Source organism: Bos grunniens, chromosome 24 (assembly GCF_055505025.1).
Source record: "Bos grunniens cultivar Pamir isolate PY7600 chromosome 24, Bosgru_T2T1.0, whole genome shotgun sequence".
Classification (NCBI taxonomy): domain Eukaryota; kingdom Metazoa; phylum Chordata; class Mammalia; order Artiodactyla; family Bovidae; genus Bos; species Bos grunniens.
In genome coordinates this window covers 62,671,455-62,699,185 of record NC_141188.1, presented here as the reverse complement: position 1 = coordinate 62,699,185, position 27,731 = coordinate 62,671,455, and the positions used below count along the sequence as shown (strand labels likewise).

Genomic DNA, 27,731 nt, shown 5'->3' with positions numbered 1-27,731 from the left:
GAGAGAAGGGAAACTAAAATGAAGAGACATTGAGAAGACAAAACAAAACAAAGAAATCACAAACGCACTGACCACCCTTGGATCATATTTCACATAAAAATTTAAGACACCTGGAAATCTGAACACTGACTTCACTGAAAAATGGGAATTAGTGTTAATTTTAAAAAAAAACAAAAAACACGGTATCATGCGTTTTAGGGATACTGGAGAGAAATGCAGAGATGAGATGATGTGAAGTCTAGGATTTGCTTCCGAGTAATCGAGGCGGAAGAGCTAAAACAAGAATGGCACAGCAGTGACTCCCTGCCGACGCGCGGCGGCGAGTACACAGGAAGTCGTAACATTCTTCTGCCTACTTTTAAAATTTTTACGCTTTCCATAATAACAACAGAACCCTAAAATAAAGAGCTGTTTTTAACCTCGTTCCTGTGTCCTAGGATGTGATCTCATCAAGAGAGTAGGAAAAGGACTGAAGAGGTGACTGACCAGGACAGGGTTAGGGCGAGCAAAGAACGAGCTGCAGGAACGACCTCAACGAGGCTGGTCAACCCGCCTGTGACCGAAAAATGACCGACTGTGCACAAACGACCTCGGGCCCTCTCTCATCTGTGGATCAAAAGTGTAGGGAAAAGAAACCCTAAGCAGGTATAACCTCACTGAATGTCTCCCTAACAGGGTATGACACTTGTAACACTGTATCACGTTTTCATTAAAATGGAAGGGTTGCTGAAGTGTCAAGAGAGCCCTGAATTGGTGTTTTTTGATTTCCCCAATCAAACTCACCTGATGTTTAAGCTCAGCTTAATGCTGGGATGAGTTCGGAAGTTAAGAGTGTACAGCAGGGAATGTTTAGATACTCGTTCACTGAGAGACGCTAACTTTTCTAAGAAAGGGAAAATAAGTGGGCTAGGGTGGGACAAAAAGAGGGTAAAATGAAGCTTTCTGTAAAAACTAATGTGAGACCAGTTTAAAAAAAAAAAAAACAGGCCCTCTGTTCTCACACCACGGCCCCACGCAGCTGGGGAGCATGCTGGGTTTGCAGTGCAGTCAGCGCAGCCCCGGGTGAGGTGAGAACGCGTCTGTGGGCTGTGCAGGAAGAGCAGAGAGGGGCCCATCAGGAGTCCCAGACAGAGGCTAGTGAACTCAGAAAACACAGGGCTATGTCTACCCTGACTTTATCTTCTGACCGAGGAGATGGGAGGAAGTTATAAAATGACCATCACTGTGATGCCACGACTGTGGCCCCTGTCCTTGAAAGAGACACACCTGCGTGACGCTTGACGACTCAGTGGGATGCTTTCCTATTAGATTTATAATCAGTTCCAAAACACTAACTGTGGCCTTTAAGACCCTTACAGCCAGACACAACCAAGAGGGCACATCTACCAGTCTTGCATTTCATTTAAGGGGCAGGCAAGGAAGCAGCGTGAAGATCACAGCACGCGGAACTTGCCAGAGCATGCGCACCCACCTGACCTGCTGACCTCGCCAGCTTCGCCTGGTGCTCCTCCCAGCCCTCCCTCTGGGTCTTCCCGGAGCGTGCTGGGCTCCCTGCCTCAGGGAGTGTGTTTGGCAATCTACTTTGTTTGATATGAAGTTAATTACTGTTTGATACAAAGAGTTAACAATTACGTTTCTTTCTCAAGACTTTCTATCCTGTGACCCAAAAGGTCTTTACTCAAATCTTAGAAACAAACTGTAACCAGAATATAACATAACTAGATGGGTCTAGTTACTTCAGTAAATAATGGGGCAATTACATTCTTAAGAACAACCTAGCTGTGCTTGTGTTTCAATAACCACAATTTGAAATCTCAGCATCCAGTCCAGTGCTGAGCACAAAACAGAAATCCAACACTTACTACAACTCACAAGAGGAAAAACATGGGTGTAGCGTGGCTTCTTAAGAGCATTCAGAATAACTGTCTCCTATACAATCTGACTTACATCTATCTAAATTTACAATTTATCATGCCTTCATGCTCACTTTATAAACAGATTCAAGCCACAAGTCACTCTGACAACCTAGGGATGGGAAGCACATTCTTCAGAACCAGCCTTCAGGTCTGCAAGCGTAGCTGGTTCATCATGAGAAAACAAGGCTATCACAGGAGTTTCACTGCTCCGTAAGTGACTTTTAAACAGCAAGGAAACAGAAGCTAAGGGAAGGCATGATCCCAGCTTCGTCAAAGCATTTCTGAAGTTTTTGACCTGCCTCCACATCCATACACCCCTACCCCAGTGGCCCACCGCTGCCTAAACACACACTTAGAGACGGGGAGGAGGGAACCACTGGGCTCGGACGCACCACCTGATGCAAGCGCCGCCAGCCCGCAAGCCCGCGCCGCGGTCGTCTCCACCTCGGGCTGACCACCCTCCCGCAAGCCCGAGCCGCGGTCGTCTCCACCTCGGGCTGACCACCCTCCTGCAAGCCCGCGCCGCGGTGGTCTCCACCTCGGGCTGACCACCCTCCCCTGAGCCCGAGCCGCGGTCGTCTCCACCTCGGGCTGACCACCCTCCCGCAAGCCCGCGCCGCGGTCGTCTCCACCTCGGGCTGACCACCCTCCCCTGAGCCCGAGCCGCTGTCGTCTCCACCTCGGGCTGACCACCCTCCCCTCCCCTCCCCTAAGGGGCAGGTGCCTTTGGACGGCCAAGAAAGGATCGCCCTGCGGAAAATTCAGTGCAGATGGAAGCCCCAGTCACAAGTTCCCCAAGGCGGCGTGAATGATGATTAGCTGACTGATCCACTCAGAAAAACCACGCTACATGCAGTAAACACTGAGACGTGACTTTCCTCACCTTCTCAGCCCGACTTCCTGAACGTCACAGGGGACCTGTGTCTTGCCCCGTCCTTCCTAGCAATCTCAGAGAACAGGCGGGCCTCGTCCTGCCCGCGGTGAGCTCCACGAGGGCTCAGGCTCCCCCGTCTTCCTTCTCCCAGGACGTTCCCTTGTTCACCTCCCTCTCCAGTCAGCTGTCACCCTCCTCTCCCTCCCCTTTGAGACACAAGAAACATCGTTCAGGCTTCCTCCTTCAGGACACCTCTTCTTTCTCCCAAGGGATAGCTTACATCTAGTAAAGCACACAAGCCATAAGGGTACAGTTAATACATTTTTGTATATGCATACACCCAGGAAAAGAAAACCCAGAAAAATGCAAAGAGCATTATCAACAGCAGATGGCTCAAGCCCCTTTCCATCACTGTCCCCCTGAAAGGTAACAACTAGCATCATCTCCCCCCGAAATTCACGTTGCCGGTTAACGTGAAGTTCATACGCACGCCATCGAGCGTCCCTCTCCGGGTAACCATCCTTCATACACACGCCACCGAGTGTCCGTCTCCATATCTGAAATCCTTCACGCGTCAGAGTCCACCGCACCACTTTCAAACAGGCGCTCCTCGGCGCTGCCTCCACAGCCCTCTCCTCCCTGCACCCGTGTGACCGAGCAGCCTCCCTCGGCACAAGGACTGTAACCACCACCTACACACGGCAACCTGAGCGCCGCAGATGCACCTGGACGGCCCTCAGGCACCTTACATGCAACACAACCCAAAGTGAATTCACCATCTCTCCCCCGCACCCTGCAGCCAATTCCTGCTCCTCTCTTCTGCATGTCGGTGAGGGGACTCAGTCCAGTTCAGTCGCTCGGTCATGTCTGACTCTTTGCGACCCCATGAATCGCAGCACGCCAGGCCTCCCTGTCCATCACCAACTCCCGGAGTTCACCCAGACTCACATCCATGGAGTCAGTGATGCCATCCACCATCTCATCCTCTGTCGTCCCCTTCTCCTCCTGCCCCCAATCCCTCCCAGCATCAGAGTCTTCTCCAATGAGTCAACTCTTCGCATGAGGTGGACAAAGTACTGGAGTTTCAGCTTTAGCATCATTCCTTCCAAAGAAATCCCAGGGCTGATCTCCTTCAGAATGGACTGGTTGGATCTCCTTGCAATCCAAGGGACTCTCGAGAGTCTTCTCCAACACCACAGTTCAAAAGCATCAATTCTTCAGCGCTCAGCTTTCTTCACAGTCCAACTCTCACATCCATACATGACCACTGGGAAAACCATAGCCTTGACTAGACGGATCTTTGTTGGCAAAGTAATGTCTCTGCTTTTGAATATGCTGTCTAGGTTGGTCATAACTTTCCTTCCAAGGAGTAAGCATCTTTTTAATTTCATGGCTGCAATCACCATCTGCAGTGATTTTGGAGCCCAAAAAAATAAAGTCTGACACTATTTCCACTGTTTCCCCATCTATTTGCCATGAAGTGATGGGACCAGATGCCCTGATCTTAGTTTTCTGAATGTTGAGCTCTAAGCCAACTTCTTCACTCTCCTCTTTCACTTTCATCAAGAGGCTCTTTAGTTCTTCTTCACTTTCTGCCATAAGGGTGGTGTCATCTGCATTTCTGAGGTACTGATATTTCTCCTGGCAATCTTGATTCCAGCTTGTGCTTCCTCCAGTCCAGCGTTTCTCATGATGTACTCTGCATAGAAGTTAAATAAGCAGGGTGACAATATACAGCCTTGACGTACTCCTTTTCCTATTTGATGAGGGGACTGGAGTCAACCACACCAGAGACCTCCAGGTCATCCTAACACAGGGTGTGAGGCCTGCAGCTCAGTTCACACGACACCCGGCACTGGGTGCGGCGACACGCTTCCCAACGGGAAGACACTCAGACAACTCTAGGAGTGAACAATAAACCCTGCACTACTCTTTCACCCCAATACACAATCATCTGCTAAGACCCTAGAATTCCACATTTCAAACAATTCCCACATCTGCAGTTCTTTCTGCTCCAAAATTGAAAACTATCTCCCACCTGCCCCAGCTGCAGCCAAGCTGATTAACTCCCTGCCTGGTAAAAACCACACTGTACAAACCTCAAAAGGAGGTGACTCTCCATTGTAATGAATTCTTTTTCTCCTACTGGGCTGAACTCCTTGAGGCAAGGCCATGCCTTCTTTGGAACTTAGCTCCTTAACAGAGTGCTTTAAATGTTGACTAAATGCCTGGAGAATCCCATGGACAGAGGAGCCTGGTGGGCTAGAGTCCACGGGGTCACAGACAGTCAGACTTGGCTAAACACCCTGAGGCCGTCTCCCAGGCTCTGGTCTCCCTCCAGTCCTTCCTGCAACCGGCTGCCAGGTAAGACCCTGCAGTCCACGCCTAAGACACTTCCGGGCCTCCCGCTCTACGCTGAGGCTCCATGCCCCCACCGCCCACCACGCCCTCACTTGGGGGACCTTCCTCCAGCGGCCCAGCCTCCCCCAACCCAGTCCCCGCGCACCCTCCAACGCCCCCGCCTCCCTTCCCGCGCTCCCAACATGCCCGTTTCACACAGTGCTGGTCCCGCTCACACAGGGGTCCTCAGGAAGTCTTCCCAGAGTATTCCAGGGAGAGCAGCTTTGTCCGGCTTCTGGGTCCCCTCGGCACTCAGCGATGCCTTCGTTAAAGCAGTTCAAGTTTTACTGGACTTGTTTATGCAAATTACACAATTGTTTATGCAAACTGTTTATGTGCCCCATCCACACCCCAGACAGGAAAGCCTCAATGTTCAAAAGGCATTCATCTTGAGAGCTTTAAAACTTTAACAGAAACAGTCTTTTTAGACCTCTTTCCTTCCATCCAGGCCCACAGCCCCACAAGCATTTATTCTGGGTGTGAAAAAGGAGCTCTTACCAGAAAGCCAGGTAAATAAAAAAGGTTTATATCATCTTCCTGAGAGTTACCATAGATATGAAAAACAGTAGAAAGCAAAAGGACCCACTGAGATCTGGAAGCTGGATGGTGAGCCAAGTCCATTTGCCAGCTGAACACACGATTACTGTCAGCTTGAAGTACGTTACCATTTCAAACTCATCCTCAGCTGCAAAATATTTAAATATGAAGAGCAGGAGACACATCTTCGTTCATTCTCATATCACGAGCTCCCAACTAGAGTCCTAACCCTCCAGTTTGACGGAACGAATCAGTGAAGCCCCACACAACCTTCTGCTTCCTGCTTTCAGGAAATGACCTACAACCCTCTTATCAAAGGGCTAAGGTGTCACCTGTGAGCTTCTATGCCAACTACTGAGCCCTGTGCATCTTCTCCTTTTCTCCCCCCACTGCTCAGTCCCTCAGCATCTCCCTGAACCACACAAGCTCCCAGCGGCTCCCTCCTCCAGCTCTAATCTCTCCCACTCGCAATTCATCCAACACTGGCACTTCTTAAACTGCACTGTGCAAACGCATCACCCAGGGATTTGGTTAAAAGGCCGATTTTTCAGAAAGTCTGAGGTGGGCCTGAGCGTCTGCATTTCCCCCCACTCCCAGGAGATGCTGCTGCTGCTGCTCCACAGCTCACACTCCAGGAGCACCATCCCCACCCGGTGCCGTCCTGAAATAAGGACTCGGCGAGCAGGCAACAAGCAGAAGCCAGATGCCCATCAGTCAGGACCGGGGAGGTGCAGGTTTCCACACTAGGTAAGATCCTGGACCAGACAGCCCGGTCCCTCCCAGCACTCTCAGTCTAGGCCCTCCCTGGGATACCAAGATGCTCTCACCCATCCTTCACCCCTGAGCTTGGCAAAGGTAGTCTCCAGCAGGAATTGTCCATGATCACGTTCGCCAGATTCTGAATGATTAAGACAGTGCTGGTTTAGTCCAATATTACAAATGTTTCTAAAAGATAAAGAAGATACTGTACAAGGCGCTTGATACAGTCGTACTTATGAAAGTGCCTTAAAGATAAACGATCACCAGCACTTCCCTGTATCCATCAGTATTATCTAGAGGTCAACACCGCTTGGGTTAATCTATCAGCTTCTCAGAACCAAGAGGCTATTGACCGTTTTAAATCGCTGAGGGCTGGGGTGGGAGACCTCATGAACATGTATGGAAGCAGGAAGCAATGAGAGAGAGTTCCCAATTCTCTATTAGCAGCTGCAAGTCAATCTGAGATTTAAAAAAAAAAACACAGCATTCCAAGCGTAGTGACTACAAGGGGATCCCTGCTCTCAGAAATGAACCCTGGTGCGGTATCTTCACAATGACATCACTTCTTTAGCAGTCCCAACATACAGGTTTATAAAACTTCTGTCCTTGTGCATTTATCAATGTGTACCTGCGTATTTACCGTGAAGAATCCACCTGCCAGCGGTGCAGACTCGGGTTTGATCCCTAGGTACGGAAGACCCTTGCAGAAGGGAATGGCAACCTACTCCAGTATTCTTGCCCAGGAAATCCCACAGAGGAGCCTGGTGGGCTACAGTCCAAGGGGTCACAAAGAGTAGGACACGACTCAGCGACTACAGAACAACAACAATTTATCGAAGAGACAGTATTGCTCAGATTTTGGTTCAATACATTAAGCTCTTCTCAGGACTCAGTTACAAGTGAAGCTGAAGCTCCAATACTTTGTCTACCTGATGCGAAGAACTGACTCATTTGAAAAGACCCTGATGCTGGAAAAGATTGAAAGCAGGAAGAGAAGGGGACGACAGAGGATGAGATGGCTGGATGGCGTCATTGACTCGATGGAAATGAGTTTAAGCAAACTCCGGGAATTGGGTGATGGACAGGGAGGCCTGGCGTGCTGCAGTCCCTGGGGTCACACAGAGTCAGACACGCCTGAGCGACTGACCTGACTGACGAGAATTTTAGTGTCTATAATCACAAAGGCTAATAGCAACTGTTCCCCCTGTAATTACACTGATGCCAGCATTTCTGGTAACATTGCCCGTAAACTCAGGTTGTCGGGTGTTGATACTATTCTAATGAGTTAAGTGAGGTCTCTAAAGACTTGTCACAGAGGACAGAACGGTGCACTGACGGCGGGAAATACACACCGGCAGGTACTCAGCCTGAACGTCGATTAGTCTGAATCACAGGTATTTTCATTTTAATCAGAAGCATGACTTATCTTAGTCAACCAGGATCTGCATAACTTTAAAAAAAAAAAAACAGGGTGTTTATCATACTTTTAGAACATAAAAAACAATAAAGATTCTTTCTAGTGTCATCCATTCACGTTACGACATGAGACAATGTTTCACAGAGACATTTTGTCTTCCACTTAAATTTGTAACAGGCCATTAGCCAAGATTTAATTTACCATTAACTGTAGTGTGGGTTTTACAGCCATGGATAAAACAGTTGTTTTTGCCTATGTGAACACTTAAGAGTTGTGTTTCCTCCTAGTCCACTTAAGAGGTTTTTAAAATCTCCTCCACCAATGACAATTCAGACAGTAGACGGGCAAAGTTAAGGCCAACACCCTCAGGTTATGACCATTCCTCATCTTCCGAATTTTACATTAATATGTCGGTTTACGTGACACCAAACTAAGAGGAAGTATCTCGTTCTGGAAGATAAAGACAGCACCTCCCATAAACCTCACAAATCCAAAGAAAGCAAAACCCTTGCAGGCCTTACAGAAGAAATGAGAGACTGGACTTTCAAGAGTTCTGGAGGTCCCTGCCAGGCTCAGAGCAACCTTGAACGTATGCGTATTTGCCACTTAAAGAGAGCAAAATTAACATCTGCTTAACCCAGAACTTAGATCCTCACAAATGATGATACCCAGTGAAGCCCAAACGATCCAAACGGGTAAAAGGCTTGGTAAAAAGGGTTGGTAAATCTTAAAGAAGTATCTGGAATTATTAACCCTAAACTTAGTCCGACTAGACTTTGACCTACTAATAACTGATGATTACTTCTGCAAACAGCTCCGGAGCCCAGAGTCATGGCAGAGCCTGCCCCCACTGGCCCTCCACGACGGCTCAAGGCCCTTCTGGGACACACAGCGTGGGCCAGGAGCCTGGCCTTCCCCGTGACTACCGTCATGGGTGAACCGCTGCCTATCAGAACATTTTCCACCTTTGTTGTCTAAACACTGGCTCACTTGTTTCCACAAACATGCCCTCAAATCTACAGGTATTTCAAGGGATCCTAGAAAATTAAAATTGGTTATCTGTGAATCAAAAATACATGTGACATGGTACGTACTCATAGTAATTATGGGATCGAATGAAAGAGTGAAAGTGTACAGTCTGCCAGTGTCACTGAGCAACAGCATAGCCCATCTTCCTTAATGAGCCCTAATTACCTCTAATCAACATTTGTGGCAATTTACTAGTTCTAAAAATAACGGCACCAAACTACATCTGTAGAACATCTCACAGTTTACAAAGCACTTCCACGTGTGTTATCAAATCTGAACTTCACGAAGGGCTCCAAGACAGATTTTTTTATCACCTCTTCTCTCTCTAATAAATGAGGCTTAAGGAGAGTAAAGGGTTCATCATAGACCTCACATCAAGAAAAGAGGAGCCGGCGGTCAAGCCCAGGTCTTAGCTCCTCCATCAGCGCTCCTTCCAGCCTCAGACCCAGGGCCTGGGTGACACGGGCCCTGCCATCCTAGGTACTTGCCCTCACCCCATTTGATCTTAATGACCCCATGTGGTTCAAGGTCGTTACCTGCCTCCACAAAACAGGAAAGAGGGAGCCAGAGCTCCGGGGTCAGGGCCACGGTCAGAACGCAGGCCTCAGCTCCAACTGCTTCAGAGTGCACGCTCCCCAAACGCTGACCTGCTCCAACTGGCCCCCGAAGGTCATTAAGGACAAGGTTTTCACATTCAGCAAGTCAGGCTATTACACACTGCTAAGTGCTGAGTCCCTTCAGTCACGTCTGACTCTTTGCAACTCTGACTCTGTAGCCCACCAGGCCCCTCTGTCCATGTGATTCTCCAGGTAAGGACACTGAGACTGGGTAGCCATGCCCTCCTCCAGGGGATCTTCCCAACCCAGAGATCGAACCCGTGTCTCTCGTCTCATTAGCAAATGGGTTCTTTACCACTAGCACCACCTAAGGAAGCTGCTGGCTTGACAAATCCAGAGTACTAAATAAACTGCTCTATTAACTCAGTCTACCTGTAACCCTCCGGTGGCAACACTGTCCGCCTCACTGGGTTGTTATGAGGATTAAATGAGCTCGTATTTATAAAGCACTTAACACAGTGCCTAGCACATCGTAAGAATGATATAGATGTCTATCAGTTAAAAAACAAAAAACATCAACTGAGGAAAAGTGACAGTTTAAGTCACTAATGAAATACTCTATTCTCCAATAAAAGGTGTGTGGACAGCTTGTTCGCTCCTACTTCCTTTCTTAAACAACATAGGCTGAAATAAACAAAACTATAAAATACCACAGGAAAATATGGGAAATTTATTTTAAACCTGCCCACCCCTCTTAAATTTTAGGATGCGGAGGCCTTCCTATGCATGACACGGAAGCCTGATCACCTAGAGGAAAAGACTGACGTAAAAGCACCAACAGACAAAGAAAGCAGTGACCTGCAAAACAAAGTTGGTTTCCCTAGCTATACCCTCCCCAGAAGCAAATCTGTAAGGCAGAAGGAAAAACACAAGCAACAAATAGAAAAGGGACAAGGGACATGAAAACGCCATTCACAAGAGAAATAAGTCACCAACTAAAACATGGGGGAAAGAGACCTACATAATTAAGGACCGTAATTTTTTAAATGGAGATCCCCCCCCAAGACTATCTACCCCACCCACGCCCTTCAACCCACAAATATACCCACCACCTCCCATTATTCCCCCCACACTCAATGGAAAACGTGTGTGCGTGTATCGTGTACACACGTGTGTAAGGAAGAGTACACGTCTCCTCCAACTCCAGAGGTGTCACTTCTTCCCCCAAGGAGAGGCTCAGCTTATCGCATAAACCTGCACATCAGCTCCCTCGGCCACGTGCCGTCTCAGAGACTATCCAGAGAAACGCCCCCCATTTCAGATCTGGAGGACACAGGCCGGAGGCATGTGTTTTCACCCGTCGTACTTCTGCGCTTGACAAAGTTCCCTTTCCAACAGTAAGAAAGAACAGTCATCTCTGAGGAACTAACGGACTCCATAGATTGATTTCCATATAAAACTTGTCCTCGGGATAAACGAGTATCTCGTATGCTCCTACTTCCTACTTGGAGACTAGGGCTGGCAGGCAGAAGGCGACCCCATGCTGTCTGTCCAGTCACTGGTCCTAATCTACTCCAGAAAGGTTCTCTGCTTTGGCTGGCAACCTCAGGCTGACTGCATTAGGTCCAAGGACGTTCCTTTCTCCATGACAAAAGGCAGGGGGTTCGGCTGTTTTTAAACCCAAAGATAGGGGTTGCTGCTGCTGCTAAGTCGCTTCAGTCGTGTCCGACTCTGTGCGACCCCAAAGATGGCAGCCTACTGGGCTCCCCCATCCCTGGGATTCTCCAGGCAAGAACACTGGAGTGGGTTGCCATTTCCTTCTCCAATGAGAGATAGGGTTAGAGAACTTAACACAACGACAACATTTAGCCCTTCTAATCTGAAGGACAGACCCTCCAACGGAGCCCCAGGATGTTAGGAGCTGGAAGAGATCATACCCTACTCTACCCCAGGCTCCTCACTCACTGAGGAGGAGCTCGGAGCCCAGGGCAGGTTAAAATGGACGCCCACAGGCACAGCGAGCTTCCCCACTCAGACTTGTTTCTCTAAACTAAAGACCCCAGCTCAGGTCACAGCAGCCAAACTCCGAAGCCCTAAGACGTGGCCCCCATTTCAGTACGAGCAGTGTCCGCCACTCACTCATGTCTGACTCTTTGTGACCCCATGGACTGTAGCCCCCCAGGCTCCTCCGTCCATGCGACTCTCCAGGCAGGAATACTGGAGTGGGTTGCCATTCCCTTCTCCAGGGGATCTTCCCAACCTGGGGATAGAACCTGGGTCTCCCACACTGCAGGCAGACTCTCTACTGTCTGAGCCACCAGGGAAGCCCAGCCCCACTTACCAGTGAAGCCCATTCAGGTGCTAAAGTATACCCAAAAAGCTCTCCCAATATATGGTTAGAAACAAAGAAACAATTCCTTAAGGATGTATTTCTCATACATGACAATAAAAGTCAAAAACTGGTTCTGTTCATAGAATCACACTCTTTGGACCATGTGTCAGGAGTGAGCTGACTGTAAAACCCAGATAATTATTAAATAGGCAGTGGAAACAAATACAGTTTGTACTTTCTTTCGCTGTATTTAAAAGCATGCCTGGTATCTGAAAGAAAACTCAAACATTCTAACATATTACTAATGGAGGTAGACACATGAAAACACACTCTCCACCTGCTCTTCATCAGATGTGCAAGCCAGCAGAACCAGACACCAACAAGCACGAAATTCTTCCTGCTTGAAAAGAACGTGGGGCGGGGGAGGCGGGACAAAAAAATCAACCAATTCAAGTTATCTCAAATTTCTAGTTTTTCCCATTCATTATTGACACTGTCCAAAACAAAATTATTGCAAATTTTATTCAAGTATCAACCAAATGCTTTCGTGTAACATTAGGGGGACTAATTTACTTCTGCTGCTGCTACTGCTGCTGCTGCTGCTAAGTCACTTCAGTCGTGTCTGACTCTGTGCAACCCCATAGACGGCAGCCCACCAGGCTCCGCCGTCCCTGGGATTCTCCAGGCAAGAACACTGGAGTGGGTTGCCATTTCCTTCTCCAAATTTACTTCTAACAAGCTTCATTTCAGAAAATACATGTCAAAAATCCTGGATCCAGGGGACTTCCTCGGTGATCCAGTGGTTAAGAGCCTGCTCCGTGGTGCAGTGGACGGGGGTTTGATCCCTGGGCGGGAACTCAGATCCCACGTGCCACAGGGCAACGGAGCCCACGTGCCTACCACAGGATTTCACATGATGTGATGAACATCTTCCGTACTACAACGAAGGCTCTGATGCCATCAAATAAACAGCTTTTTAAATTCTGGATTTTTTTTTGTTTTGCTAAAGTATCAACATCTACAAACTTACAAAATATGTATAATGTATAACCAAAATATTTCACTCCAATAGAACTTCTAAGTCCCAAACTCTGAAGTCACTGGACTTGTACCTTAGTAAGACACTTTATTATTAATACATTTTACAATGTATTAAAGCAATCTCAAATGTAAAAATACAACAGGGAAACATTTCAGCATTAATGTGGCATTATGGGATGGTTATGCTTTGCTTCATTTAACACACTAAAAGGCATACCAGGCATGTATTTTATATATATATATAAAACAAAACCATTCTATCTCTAAATTGACATGTAATTACCCTTCAGTAATCCAGTAACCATTACTATTCTTGATTATAAAGTACAATTATCACATAACTTGAAAGAGCTGCTATTTCTTAGTTGACCAAATATCCTAATGTTCTTTAATCAAACTATCATTAAAGTCTGTTTTTTCCAGGCCCCGGAATTTCAATTTATGAAAACTTTCCAAAGCCTAGAGAGGAAGTTTCATAACAACCAGTCACAGAGACTTAGGTTATAAGCAGCTAATACATCTAAAGAATCCATATGGTCAATTTTCTTTGGTTTTACTTTAACTCTACTGTCTTTAGAAAACCAAAGGCAAGTATAAAAGTCTGCCCAAGAAGCACAGGGACCTGAAGCCAGACTCAAAACCTCTCGTCAGTGTTGTCCCTGAAGCCTGGAGTGCAGTAGGTTTTAGAAGGTGAGACTTTCAGAGGAAAGAAAAAAAAGGCTTAATTTACCCAGACTATTTTGGACGTTTTAATAACATTTCTTTCTCTTTTTCAAAATGTCAGCATCTTTAAAGAAAAGGCTTTTCTACTGAGTGGCTTCAGGGTCTCTCAACTGTCACAGCACAATTAAACCCTTCTCCTGTCCAGGTAGACTGAACCGTGTTCAACCCTGGCACATAATCAAATCATTAAATCTGAGACGCCTCATTTGATAGATGCCTCATTAAATTCATCTCAAAGTTGAGGTAAGAGATGCCTGTGAAAAGGAGGGGGGCACACCTTAACTCTTAAGAAAACTTTGAGAGAGGATCTCAAAATCCACACAGAGCTTCATTCACGTGAAGGTATTAACACCTCCAATCTCCTGCCCTGGGAGGTAGGCAGGTAAGTAGGCAGGGGGGTGTGGGTGTGGGTGTGTGTGTCCTGGGAGAGGGCTGTGTCCTGGGAGAGATGTGTGTGTGCATTTAACACAATCCCTGGGGAAACAGGAAGGAAAGCCGAAGATTCAGGACACACACCATCAGCTGCTTCACAAAATGCACAGATTCAACTCAACAAATGTTTAAACTAAAGTGCCAAGTATTATACGAGCCTTGGATCATACACAACCTCAATAAATGCTATGTTACCAAGAAATCAAATTCAGCATTCTATAAAGAAAGAGAACAACAAAATAAAACACCTTACACTTTAAAAAATAATAAGAATCTTGGGGAAATCAATCATTTAACAATCTTACAGATACAAAAAAGAAACTTCATAAACTTATTTACACTCATCTCCTTTCCCTACAATTAAAACACACACACACACACACACATCATTTTAGGAATAACTATGAAACTTAGGGAGAGTACTTACTCTCTGGCCCTGTATAATACAGAAATTACAAAAACTGAACAGCATAGTGACATTAATAAAGCACTATTGATCACTAAAGTACAAATAAGTTTACTTCAAATAAAAGATTTGTGCAAATCTTTCATGATAGCTATTTTTGACACTTACAAGTAAAGCTATGTTTTAAAGGAACTGAAGTGTCACACCTCCATCTTCAGAACTTATCCACTTTTCAGATCAAGTGCTAATACTCTATAGCCAGTGACAATTTTATGGTTTAACAACTGAGACATGCTCAAGCAAGAGAATCAAGAACCATTTGGTGAGCTGTATTTCACACCAACTTGAATGCACGTAGGACTATCTGCCCCGGGACACTCGGAGCCCTTCCGTGCTCCTTCTGTATTGCCCCTCACTGTCCAGTCTTGCTTCTTCATGGTAAAGGCAGCGTGATCAAAATAGAGCCGTCCACATTTTACGAGGAATACCACTTGGGACTAGAGGATACTATCACCTCATTACCAGCAAAAAATAGCGTATTTCCTGAATGCTTTTAACCAAGTTAAAAATCCAAACATAAATGAGATCGATTCATGGAAAGTGACATGAATTTTAAGACAGAACGGGCATGCTCTCTTAGCTCTGCCAAGAGCTGAAAAACCACAAGCAAGAATCAGAACTCTTTACAGTCAGCTTCTCTGTCTGAAAAGAGGATTGACACTGACTCCTCCCTAATAATGCTTCTGAAAGGACACGAGATAATTTATGTGAAAGCTCTTTTAAGATTTTTGAAGATAATAAACCCAACATATTAATAGATGTTATCAAACCACAGTTAATGAAGGACAAGACAGCACGCACTTTACATCAAAAACAAGTATAAAATATAAATGTAAAAAACAGAGTTAAGCCCTTTGTTCTTAAAAGGAGCTGAAGCACACGCTGGTGTCACATGTCCTACCACGCTACTCAACACCGCTGTGATTACAGCAGCAAGACACTGCTCGTCAATATTGCAGCTTAATGCTGAACCACCCCGCCTCGAGTTCACATAGGAAACCATGTAAGGTCTGATCATTCCCAGAAGAGAAAAGGAAGAGAAATAGGAGCGGGTGAGAAGTCTCTTTTCCAGAGCAATCCCAGAAAGCCACACATAAAAATATCCTGTCCAAGGTTCACCAGGCACAGTGGGAGTGCTCTCTGTTCTGTCAACATCCTTTCCCCGTCACAGTCTGAGCTGAAACAGCGAGATGACTAACCCAAAAAGGCAGAAGAGAGTCAAAAATATAAAGAAATACCATGTAACACCGCCCTTGATCAACGACTCAGGTGCCCCCAGGGAGTCCAAAACACAGCCTGATTACCGATGGTGAGCAACATAAATTCTTGAATTTTTTTTCCCACCTAAATGTACTCTCTGTCAAGTAAAATTTAAGATGGTTGATCTTAAAAGCAAATTAAATGTTAATGTACCTAACAGACTTAATACTTCATGCAAGTTATTTCGGATAAAGCCACAATTAATTTTTTTCTCATTTTAAGTCAGCTAAGAGCATGGCTTCTTGAGAGGAGCAGTAACGATTTTCAAACTAAAGTTTCTATCACAGCTCTGCAATCACAAAGAACCCTGAGTCCAAAGCCTTTCAGTTCATTAAAGACTTTCATTTTACTTTGCCTAAATAAATATTTAAATATTAAAAAAAAAACCACACAAATGGCTTCCAAAGCCTTTTTGAGAATCACTTGGGCCAAGTTATAAACACTAAAATTTAATTGAAAGGTGACCTCAAGAGAATGAAGTCTTCCCCAACAAGAGCTTCTAAAAAAAAAAAGCAACTGATAAACAGACAAACTATATAAACAACAGGTAACGAGCTCAATTTAAATACAGGAAAACATTCAGAAGCCTCCAAAGGCAACTTCCTACTCTATCCTAAACTCCAGCCACACATATAAACAAAGGGACGCAAAGCGACAAATTTAAAAGTAAGTTACATGCAAAATTCTAAGAACAAATGTGGTACAAAACACCCACTCAAAGGGTCTCCTGTGAAACCAATGTTAATTCTCTTCTTGAGGAAAAGAATTACTACTTTCTTGTTGGGTGTCCTACATTCCAAAGGGGTAATTTCTGGGAATCTCCTCCCAGCTCAATGCAAACCTCCATGACATGTGAAGTCTTGATAATGTTCCTGTGATAAGCGAGACCACCTTATAACAAAGCCCTTTTGTTCATCAACAACTACATTTCCTTGCAAAGGTTCAAGATTGTTCTATGGCAAAGAACAGCAAAAGTTCTATTAACTTTGGCTTAAACTCAATTTTGTATAAAATGTGCAATTAGACATCTTGATCAGGCACCTTCCTTCTAGGACTCCTGTATACAGGCTTCATTTTCAAGAATAGGCTGGATGCTATGTGTGGCTTCCCCATTTTATTAGCTACCTTTACAAGCGTATACACAGAGGGGTATATGTATTTATGCTGTGCATACTACAGCAGAGCAAGTTAAGTTTAGAGTGAAGTAACAATTACTGCTTTTCATGAAGAACAGAACAAAAAGATTAAAATGTGCACACCAGAAATTTGAGATTTAACCAGAAAGATAATCTGTAAACTTTACACCGAGGTAAGTTTAAAAAACAAAAAGAAAGAAAAAAACACCTATATATCATCCACTTAGAACATTTCAGACACACTTGAAGAGACAATCAAGGGGAATCAAAGATTTAAATGCCATGACTAGGACACCTAAAACCCTTCCCATGGACATTTATCATGATCAACAACTCAATCATGAGGAAAATGAGGCATGCAGAGCTCTTTGCATGCAAAATATGTTCAATATGTTCAAAATATGCTTAACACAGCCCTTGCTTCTTTACACACACACAGACACACACACAGGCATTTACCATTCTCATGTTAACAAAACACTCATTCCAAGCATGATTATCATTTAATGCTTTCATAAAATAACAGTATTTTATAAATTACATGAGCCGCAAGAGAGGAGAATTTAGTTGTTGCTCCCACATTATAAAAAAAAAAAATCACCTATTTTCTAGGCCATAATCTTTTTAAAGACTTGTCATCCGGTTGGGACATTATCTTCAGGTACTGCAAATGCTATTGTACTACGATACGGTTTTCTTTATGAGGCCAAAATCCATCAGAAATCCACGTGAATTGCAGAAAAACCTCAATTAAACATAAAGGAACATCTCGCCAGGAATGCTACCAGTCTTGCATATCTCAGTGTAGGAGTAAAGAGCTCTTCATTCAAACTGGCTAAACTGCAACTACAACACACGAGTGGACCAGAAGCATGAAGTTGGAGGGAATGGCTGCAGAGGATGCGATTCCAAGCCTGACTCTCTTTCCACCACCACCTACAGCCTAAGCGCAGAAGTAATTTACTACTTTAGTAAATTTGGGGAAGATGTAACTTCTTATCTAACTATTACACTAACCTTGTTTTAAATAAAATTCCTTGCCACTAAAACATGATTCTTCAAACCAGCAGAGGAAAAGGACATAAAGAACTTATTAAGCTCAAATATATAGCCAGGACCCATAGCTCCCTAATTTAGCACCAGCCAACTCTTTAGAAGAGAAACACTAGTCACCCCTGGTCAAGAACTTGATCTAATGTATCAATTCTATCCCAATGAAAAAATTTAAGATCTTTAATCTAGAAATGAAAAAGGATGCGGAGGATTTTAGATCACACTCAGTGAGAGACGACAATCAAAAGTCCTACTGTGACCCCTATGTATCCCTATTGGAAGTCACATTGTCAGTTCTGGCTATAAAGGTTAGAGGGGAGAAACTGAGAGAAAGAAATAGGCAAAACCACTTCTGATGCAAGAAGTACACTTGCAGAGGAGACTGAAATAAAGCCAAGAAGCGCTAAGGAAAAGTATCACTAAAGAGGATCGTGGCTGCCGGGTTCCACCGAGGACCAAGTGGGTAAAGGACAGGACGGGGAGCAGGAGCAGGGCACCGGCCGACCCGGACTGAGCTCGGGGCGGGCGCCGCCGGCCGCGCACGGTCGCACGCAGGCCGGGTGCTCCGGAACGTTTCCCGCGGTCCTTTTCCTCCGCTGGTTTCACTGCACGTGAAGTTGCCCTGAAGCCCCAAGCCCCGCAGCCCGAAGGCGGCACTGTCACTGCGGGGCTCCTCTCAGGAGCATGTGCACCCGGGGCCCCGCCGCCTGCCCCGCGCCCGCGGCGGGAAGCGCTCGGCTCGGTCCCACGGGTCGTCCGCGAGAGCTGCGAAGGGCTAACAGAGCCCCGAGGGCGCGCGCGGCGCGGGTGCAGGTGACCGCCTTACCTGCGTAGAAGCGGATGAGGCAGCCGACCTCCGAGTCCAGGCCCTCCTCCTGCACCCTCCACAGCGCCCCGAAGCCCAGCTGGAAGAGGTAGTCGTTCTGGATCTGCAGCGGCTTCTCATCCGCCTCCAGGCGCCGCGCGGTCTCCCCGTGCAGCTGCACATACAGGGTGGGCGGCGGGGGCGCCTTCTCCGCGGCCGCCGCGTCCCCGTCCGGGCTCTCCTCCGCCGGCCGATCGCGGGCGGCGCCGCCCGAGGCCTCGACGCCTCTCGGGGCCGTCGGCGGTGGTGGGGAGGCGGCCGGGGAGAGCGGCCGGGCGCCCGAAGAGCGGCCGCGTAGGCGGGGCTGGCCCGGGTCAGCCTCGAGCTCCTCGGACGACGACGAGCAGTAGGGATCCGGCCGGCCCGACGCGCCCTCGGGGCCCGGGCTCGGCCGGGGGCTCTCGGGCTCGGGGGCTGGGCCCGCGCCGTCCGGGGCCCGCAGGGTGCCCAGGCTGCAGCCCGCGGGCGCGGGGCCGGCGCGGGAGGCGCGGCGCGGCGGCGGCCCCCCGACGGCGGCCAGCGCGGCCTTCCCGGGCGGCGGCCCCGCGGGGCCCCGGCCCGGCACCTTCAGCACTCCGCCGGCCCTGGGGCCCGCCTGCAGCAGGCGGGCGGCCACCTCGCCGGCCGTGGTGTCCAGCGTGCAGAGCACCGGGCGCAGGCGGCTGGCGGCCGGGTGGCGGTCGAGGACGTGCACGCAGCCGCGCTGGAGCTGGTGCCGCACCCAGTCCCGGTCCGACGGCTGCAGCGGCAGCATCTGCCGGGGCCGCGGGAGCAGAGCCCGGCGGTCCAGGCTCCGCGAGCACGGCGTCGCCGCGGCCGGGCCGGGGGCGGGGAGGCCGGCGGGGCGCGGGGCGGCGGCGGCGGACGCGTTCCTCTTCAGCCGGCTTCTCCTCAGCAGCAGCGAGCTGGCGCCGGGCCCCGGGGCGGCCCCGCCGGCGGCGGGCAGGGGCGCCGGGCCGCGCCGCCGCCTGCGAGCCGCGCCTCCCGCCCGGCCCGGCGCCGCGGTCAGCGCGGGCCCGGGGCCGCCCGCCGCGGCCCGGCCCTCCGCGCGGGTCTCCGCGGCCGCGGGCTCCATGGCGGCGGGGCTCGGCGCGGCCCCGGTTCGGGGGCCGGCGGGCGCACAGCGAGCGGGGGGCGGCGGCGCCGCCAGTGGCGTTTGCGCGGCCGTTCCAGGCGATTATGTGGCTGCTCGGAGCGCTCCGTCGGCGTCTCGGTGTTCCATCCCGCGCGCCCGCCCGGCCGCCACCGCCCCCGGCCCGCCCCTAGCCTCGCGCCGCCTAGCCAGCCGCCGAGCCGGCCTCATTGAATATTAATCGCGCGCCGGGAGCGCCGGGCGGGAGGCCGGCGGGCGGCGCGCCTCATGAATATGCATTACCCGCGTGACAGCGACCCGGCGGGCGGGCGCGCGGGGCGGGGCCTCGGGGTAAACAAGCGTGACGGCGTTGGGGGGCGGGGCCGCGCCGCCAGGCCCGGGGGCTTCCTGCGCGGGCCCGAGAGGGGAGGGGCCGAGGGACGGGCGGCGCGCGATGCCACCTGGGAGTTGTAGTTCCAGGCCGCGGTCGAGCGTCCCCGAGGGGGCCGTGGCGAACTACAAGTTCCAGAGATCCTCCAGCACCTCCCCGTCTTGCGGCCCGCCGCGGGCCCCGGACAGTGGGTCTGGTGCCCTCTGATGTTGGAGTCGATGCTCAGGGATGTTCGGTTTGTGAACTTGTAGTTACCCGCCAATTCCTGCTCCCCGAGGCTTTCCCCGAGCTAGTTGAGACAGGGCTCAGACTCCAGATGGCACGAAGGTCCGGGCGCTCGGTCTTCCCCTCAGCACCTATGAACTCGCCCGGAGGCAGTCGTGCCGCCCCGGCCCGGCCCTCTGCAGCTCCTGTGTGAGGAGAACGGCCGAGAACCGGGCCCTCTCCCTGCTCAGCTTGAGGTCCACAAGGACTGAGGACACAGAAGGCGATGGGAAGCAGAGGTAACGCTGGAATGGAGACACGTGGGACAGAAGATCCGGGCCCTGTGTTCTCTTTTAACGTCTTCCCTTGGTTTTTCCTTCAATATTCAGAAAAAATTATATTCTGCGACCACAATGTTAGTCGTGCCGTAAGAAGTTGTACTTTCTTGTCGGTTAAAACAATATTGTAGGCTGGATTAGAGCAGTTTACTATTTAAAAGAATTTGGTAAACCTTTTTAATGGAATTACCATTCCTCCGTATTGTTTCATAAATCTGGATTTTTACATGTAAGACTTCTGCAGCTGCAAACAGTCGCGGGCCTGCTTAACATCAATAAAGTTACTAAACCTGGGGGTGAATTGAGGGTAGGGGGTTTGAGGAAAGAGGAAGGAGAGAGAAACAGAGAGGGAAGAAAAACTGGAACTTGTAGCTGAAATAATAGAAACTAATAAGGGCAGAGAAAGTTGTACTTGGGTTATCTACACAGTTTCACTGAAGAGTAGAAGTTACAGGACAAAAAAATATTATCTTGACTCTTGAAATTCCTGTAGATGACTTTTTATATTTTTCTTTTGAATTATTACCTCTTGGCCTCATGAAACATGTTTATTCCATTTCAATTCAATCAACAGCTCAGAATTACTTTTGTAAAATTAGGGAGAATGCAAATTTTTCCGAGAGACATAAAATACAATTAATTTAACAAACAATTATAAACATATACCAAGCAGTCTGTTACAGCAGTGGAATAAATCAGACACTGCCCTTGCCTTTACAGAGTTTATAGATTAGAGGCAAAGAGGTTCAACAGGTGAGAGGGATGTGGAAGAGGGGAAAACACCAGGCGTCATGGGAAGAAATAAAAATGAGGGAACTGACCTAGTCTAAGGAGTCCAACAATACAGACCTCACTTTGGACGAAATTTTCAGAAACAAATGAAACTGAGTTAAACTTTAAAAACACGTTAAATTTCAGTACTAAAACGTGGACTATTTACATTTCTGTATATTTTTTAGTTCCTTCATGGATTCCTCTAAGCCTCTAATTTTTTGCATATTAAGAAATATATATTAACTCTCATATATCTGCTTTCTAGAGTTATGTTTATGTAGCTAAGGTAATAAACTCAAGGGGAGTTTGTTCCAGTCAGAGATACTGTCACCCCTGGCCCAGGGTCCATGCACGTCCTCTCGGTTACAGCGCTGTTCTTAATCAGCTGTGGGCCTTCTGCAGTTTGACAGTCACCACCACTCTGCCTTTCTGTCCTTTAGGAACTGTGTTTACCCCTTGAAGGTATATGTAATCAAAAACTTCCCCCGGAAAAAAATTAAAGAAAAAGCATTGGCCAGAGAATTTAGTATGCAAAGCACTGGAGCAGGAAGAGGTTGGAGAGTCTTCTTACCTACCTGCCAGACGTGGTGTGAAGGGTTACTAACATTGGGAGGAGATAGGGGGCAGTGAATTATGGTCAAATATCTCAAGGTGAAGAAAAAGGAAGTCCAGTCCAGCCTCAAAAACAGTGGGTCCTTTTTGTTCTTTTGATGAAGGGAGGGAGAATGAAGGATATAATTTTTATGTAGAGAAACTACTTCAGGCATAGTGTGTATAATCTACAAGAGATCATATCCCATTGTATCCAAAAGCATAAAAACCAGAGGGAGAGCAGAAGGGCAAGGGTCCACGGTGTGACCCATCCCTGGTTCTGGGGGTCCTCAACCTCCGGGGTCTGATGCCTCATGATCTGAGGTGGAGCTGGTTAATAATAACATTAGAAATAAAGTGCCCAGTAAATGTAATACCCTTGAAGCATCCCGAATCTACCCCCCCTACCCCTGCCCTAGTTCATGAAAAAACTGTCTTCCACGAAACCCATTCCTGGTGCCAAAAAAGTTGGGGACCGCTGCCTGGTTCCACTTCCAAACCTTCAATAAAGCGACTGAACTTGCGGGTGAGAGGAGAGAGAAAGAAATAGGAGTTCGTAAAGCATAGACAGTACCCTGAACACGAGACCAACTGGAACCTCAGAGTTATAATAAGATGGTGATAATGACAATGAAACTTGGAGTTTGCTAGTATCATGGAACATCCCCCAGACCATATGAGCCAAGCCACGCTGTACAAATTCTCTGAATGAGGAAAGGATTTCAGTGGAGAGCAAATGTTTTCCAGATACCCAGGAAATCGCAGCTTTTCCTACTTAACAAGTAGAATGGGGACTAGGACAGTATCTTGAAACCACGGTAACTCACAGTTGCTCCCCAGCCCTCTAAAATGTCCCACGTGTACAATCTAATACACAGTTGTAACAAGCCTCACTTTTCAAAGAATCACAACTTCCAATGTGAAAAGATAATCCCCCAAAGAAACAACAGATGTAAAAGTTGCAAACCCTGATGCCAACTTGTTAAAATATTTTCACAGCTAAGTATAGAAAAAGAGAATGTAATTTTCAATTTTTCTGTTACAATTTATTTTATGCTGTGTGATTGATAACTGACTTGCTGTGTTTTGCATCTAGGTTAATCCTGTTTGCATCCTTAGATCCAAGATAAAAAGAAGCCATCTTTGGAATTTTTTTTCTAATACAAGCAGTTGGAATCTTAATGGAGGCATGAATTGATAGAGGATGGTTTCAGTCTGAATTGTTAAGTTCTCAGCTGTGTTCAGAAATAAACTCAGAAAGATGCAACATACCATGTAATACAGTAGTTAGTACAGGATGAACAGGAATCTAATTATAGTTTCACATTTGTATATCCTTTGAGCTACTAGTGGTTAACCGTCCCTAGATTGCTCACTGTTTACTCATTCTCTTTTACTACGATAGCAAATAACTACTCAGTGCAGTAAATGGGCCCAGGGTAGCCAACCTGAATCCACATGTTCCCTGCTCACTGGCAGGGTGACACCTCCTCAGCTCTCCAAGGCTTCACCCATGCCTCACAGACTTACCACGTGAGCTCTTATCAAGATTGTGCCTGGCTCTAGGTAGCCTACTTTATGCATACGGCCTGGTAACGTTTCAGATCTTAGTGCACGCTTGTTTGTCTCCTAATTCTTTGTCTCTTTCTCATTCCTCACAGAAACAAATGAGATGTGTTTCTTCTTGTCACAACAATGAAGTATTAGAGAAAAAAATTGAGGCCATGGAATCCTACCACTTCTGGTAACAGTATGAATTACCTGGGACATTCATTCAGCAAGTATTTATTAAGCTTTTAAATGTAGGCATCATTTACCCCGCCCCAGTGAATAGTATAGACAAAAATACCTTCCCTAAGAAAGTTTATAGGCATTGTCATTTTTTTTAAGCTTTAGTTAAAATTGACCTACTTTCTTCTTTTGTAGAGATGGTTTTTATTTCAGGCAAATGGGATATATGAAAACCTAGGTATATAAACTATACATTAGACTATAGATTTTTCTTCCCAAAGTACTTTATTCTTTCTCTTATATGACTTCATCGGACAATTGTTTTAAATACTGGGGTCCTATAATATTGATACATTTAAATATATTCATAGTGAAAATTGATGCCCAACTTTTAGAATCCTATTTTGGGTTCTAACAGTAGCCTAATACTTCTTTCAGTGAAGATTCACATCTAACAAGTATCCTTCCTACAACATTCCAAACCTTTTCCCCCTGAATCTTCCACAACTAAAAATGAAAAAGTATCCTCCAGAGGTAGGGGCTTCCCAGGTGGCTTGGTAGTAAAGAACCCCCCTGCCAATGCCGGAGACCCGAGAGACCAGGTTCGATCCCTGGGTCGGGAAGATGCCCTGGAGAAAGACATGGCAACCCACTCCAGTGCTCTTGCCTGGGGAAGCCCATGGACAAAGCCCTGGCGCGCTACAGTCCGTGGGGTCACAAGGAGTCGGACATGACTGAATCGACGTAGCACACAAACACACATCTTCCAGATGATTCTCCTATACTTAGAGGCATTAATTATACCCTGAGGAATCGGCATGGGAATTCTCTTTTTCTGCCCCAGAATAGATTATAGGAGACACTCTCAATCCCTAGAAATCTTGTTGTTTTCCCGTTTCCCACCAAATCCACTGAGCTGGACTCCTAGATATATTTGTTTCTTACAGCTGCCATAACAAAGTACCATGACCTGGATGGCTCCAACAACAGAAACTCTTACAGTCTGGAGGCTGAAGTCCAAAATCACAGTGTTGGCAGGATCGTGCTCCCTCTGAAGGCTGGGGGTTGGATGAGGGATTCTTTCTTGGCTGGTTCCGCTCCTGGTAATTGCCAACCTTCCTTATCCTGAAGCTGCATTACTGCAATCTCTTCTCTCTAGTGTCTAACAGCATATTCAAAAGCAGAGACATCACTTTGGCAACAAAGGTCCATCTAGTCAAAGCTATGGTTTCTCCAGTAGTCATGTACGGATGTGGGAGCTGGGCCATAAAGAAGGCTGAGTCCAGAAGAACTGATGCTTTTGAACTGTGGTATTGCAGAAGACTCTTGAGAGTCCCTTGGACAGCAAGGAGATCCAACCACTCGATCCTAAAGGAAATCAACCCTAAATATTCATTGGACGGACTGATGCTGAAGCTCCAATACTTTGGCCACCTGATGAGAAGAACCAACTGATTGGAAAAGACTCTGATGCTGGGAAAGATTGAAGGCAGGAGAAGAAGGGGACAAGAGAGGACGAGATGTTTGGATGGCATCACTGACTCAATAGACATGAGTTTGAGCAGACTCTGGGAGATGAAGGACAGGGAAGCCTGGCATGTTGCAGTCCATGGGTCCACAAAGAGCCAGACACGACTGAGCAACTGAATGACAACAAAAATAATACCTAAGGTTGGAAGTCAGAAAGTCCTCATTCTGGTCCTGGTTCTATACTAACTAGTTAACCAGGAACTTGGAAGGCATTTGGCCTCAAGAAGGCTTCAGTTACTGATTTATGAAATGAAGGATTTATGAAATGAAGCATCTCTAAAAATCTCTACCAGCTCAAGAAATTTCTGGTTTTTGGCTGAAGGCAAAATTGTCTAAATTGGAATATTGGCAAATGTTTTTGTTAGTCACAAAGCAGAGGCTTTCACATTTAGATGACATTAATTTGAAATAAAGAGGCTCTTAAGGCTGATTCTTGCCATTTAAAAGAATTTCTAATGCATTTAAAGTAACAGCAGGTTTATTTTGACATTTAAGGAAACTGCTGTGTTTTCAGTCCTTGAGAATATGAATTTGTCACAAATAGGAGCCAGTCTATGACAATAAGATCCATAGCCTCAGACTTCCAAACTCCAGGGTCTTTATCAGTTTTCCCTTTTATGGTCACGAGTGAGTAGAAATCTCATTAGCACAAAACAACGTCAGCTCACAGAGGTGAGAACGTCAGTCCGGTGAGCACTGTGCACCAGGAGACACGGGAGCTGCTGGCAGCCACGGTTCCCGGCGCCACGGCCGGGATCAGCCAAACGTCCACCAACAGCAAAAGGTAAACAAGTGCCAGCAGAGTCCGAAAAACCAACACGCAGCAACAGTGGCTAAATTCCCCAGTGCCGGGCGGTGCGGATGAACCTTAGCAGCACGTTGAGTGAGAGCAGCCAGAGGCGGTGGAAGGTGTGCCAGAGGATCACGGTTGTGTCAAGTTCAGAAACAGCCACGCTAACCTGCACGGTTTAGGGCGTGATTCAGATGGCAAAACTGAAATGAAAAGGAAGGAAGTAACTAACAGACCAATGAGGTGGAACTGAGTGGTTCGTGACTGGAAATAGAGCACGTGGCAGGGGGAGGGGGCACCCGGGACATTGACAGTGTCCTGTGTATTGACCCAGGCGGTGGGCACTTGGGTCTGTTTTAAAAAAATGTGTTCGGCCATACATTTGTGCTTGATGCACTTTCCTGCTTGTTTCATACTTCAGAACAAAGGTTTTGTTTTTCTAAGATCAACTGTATGGTTTTGCTACAATCTGAATTTCTACATTTTGTTCATAATTAAAAGTTTAAAATTAAGCTTCCCGCCACTTAATTCATTAAAATTTTACTTATAATTTAAAACAATTGAAAAATTAAAAATCTAAAGTAAGAGAGAACTATAAATATTACTTAAGAGTAATCAGTTCATTATAGAAAGTTTGGTCAATATATATAAAGATACAAATTTGAGGGAAAAAAAAAAAAACTCCAGTGACCCGGAGTTATTTTCACATATTTCCTTTAGATTTTTTTCTGTGTACTTTAATGGTGTAGAGATCATAACGATTTTACAATTTCCTATCCCATCCCATAGTTTTCTCACTGAAAACTATGCTATAAACATGAAAAATAAAGATATATGAAGATAATATAAATTTATATTTAATATAAATATAAATTTATTTTTTATTTATAAAGATATATAGATATAAAGATAATTTAGATTTCTAGATAAAAATGCATCACTTTGAAGAACCATGATTTACTTAAGCTCCATAAAGAGTGAATCAGGTGGGACACTAGACTGGCCTTCAGTATTTTTATGCTTTTTTTTTTTTTTTTTTACTATTTGTGGAAATAAAAATATGGTGATAGCGGATTTTGCGAGAGTCATCTTTCCTTATCTCTCTGTCCTTCGACCACAATTTAGCAACATTTAAATCAGGCAGCATCTGGTGTTCTTTTTAGATGATCTTGTGAGGAAGTGGAAATGAGGAAACACTTACCAAGGAAACATTCACCAAACCTATGCCATGTTGCATGAGGAAACATCACATAACATGCCATGATGGGGTGGCCAGGTCTCGCAAATACAAGACACCCAGTAACTGCAATATGTGGGCATCTGTATATGGAAAAATGTCACTGCCTGAGATTTGAGTTTAACCTGGTGCTCCGCATTGTAGCTGGCAGCCCCAGGCCAGACCACTGTCAAGCCTGTCACATGTTTTCTGATGTGATCTCTTTAACCCCTTTAAGACTTGTATATGATTCTCATTGTAGAGAAGAACTCAGAAAGGTTCAGCATCTTTTCTAGG

The 27,731-nt window shown here is 46.7% G+C and overlaps 1 protein-coding gene and 1 long non-coding RNA gene across 6 annotated transcripts in view; one reads left to right on the top strand and one right to left on the bottom strand.

The window, feature by feature from the left end:
* The window catches only part of PHLPP1 (PH domain and leucine rich repeat protein phosphatase 1), a 222,532-nt gene extending 202,518 nt beyond the window's left edge, over window positions 1-20,014 (bottom strand). For all 3 annotated transcript variants that reach the window (XM_086373714.1, XM_086373715.1, XM_086373716.1), the window contains exon 1: window positions 18,759-20,014. In XM_086373714.1, coding sequence (XP_086229840.1) covers window positions 18,759-19,872 — 1,114 coding nt within the window. In that variant the 5' untranslated portion in view covers window positions 19,873-20,014. The remainder of the gene's footprint in view (window positions 1-18,758) is intronic.
* A 277-nt stretch (window positions 20,015-20,291) lies between these two features.
* On the top strand, window positions 20,292-26,730 carry LOC147346414 (uncharacterized). Of its 3 annotated transcripts, none has more exons than XR_015154180.1 (3): window positions 20,292-20,763; window positions 23,829-23,944; window positions 24,846-26,730. It is a non-coding gene; the product is annotated as an uncharacterized LOC147346414 (long non-coding RNA). The 3 variants fall into 3 exon arrangements; XR_015154179.1 differs by having other exon boundaries at window positions 23,829-23,969; XR_015154178.1 differs by having other exon boundaries at window positions 20,334-20,763; window positions 23,829-23,911.
* Window positions 26,731-27,731: the final 1,001 nt, after the last annotated feature.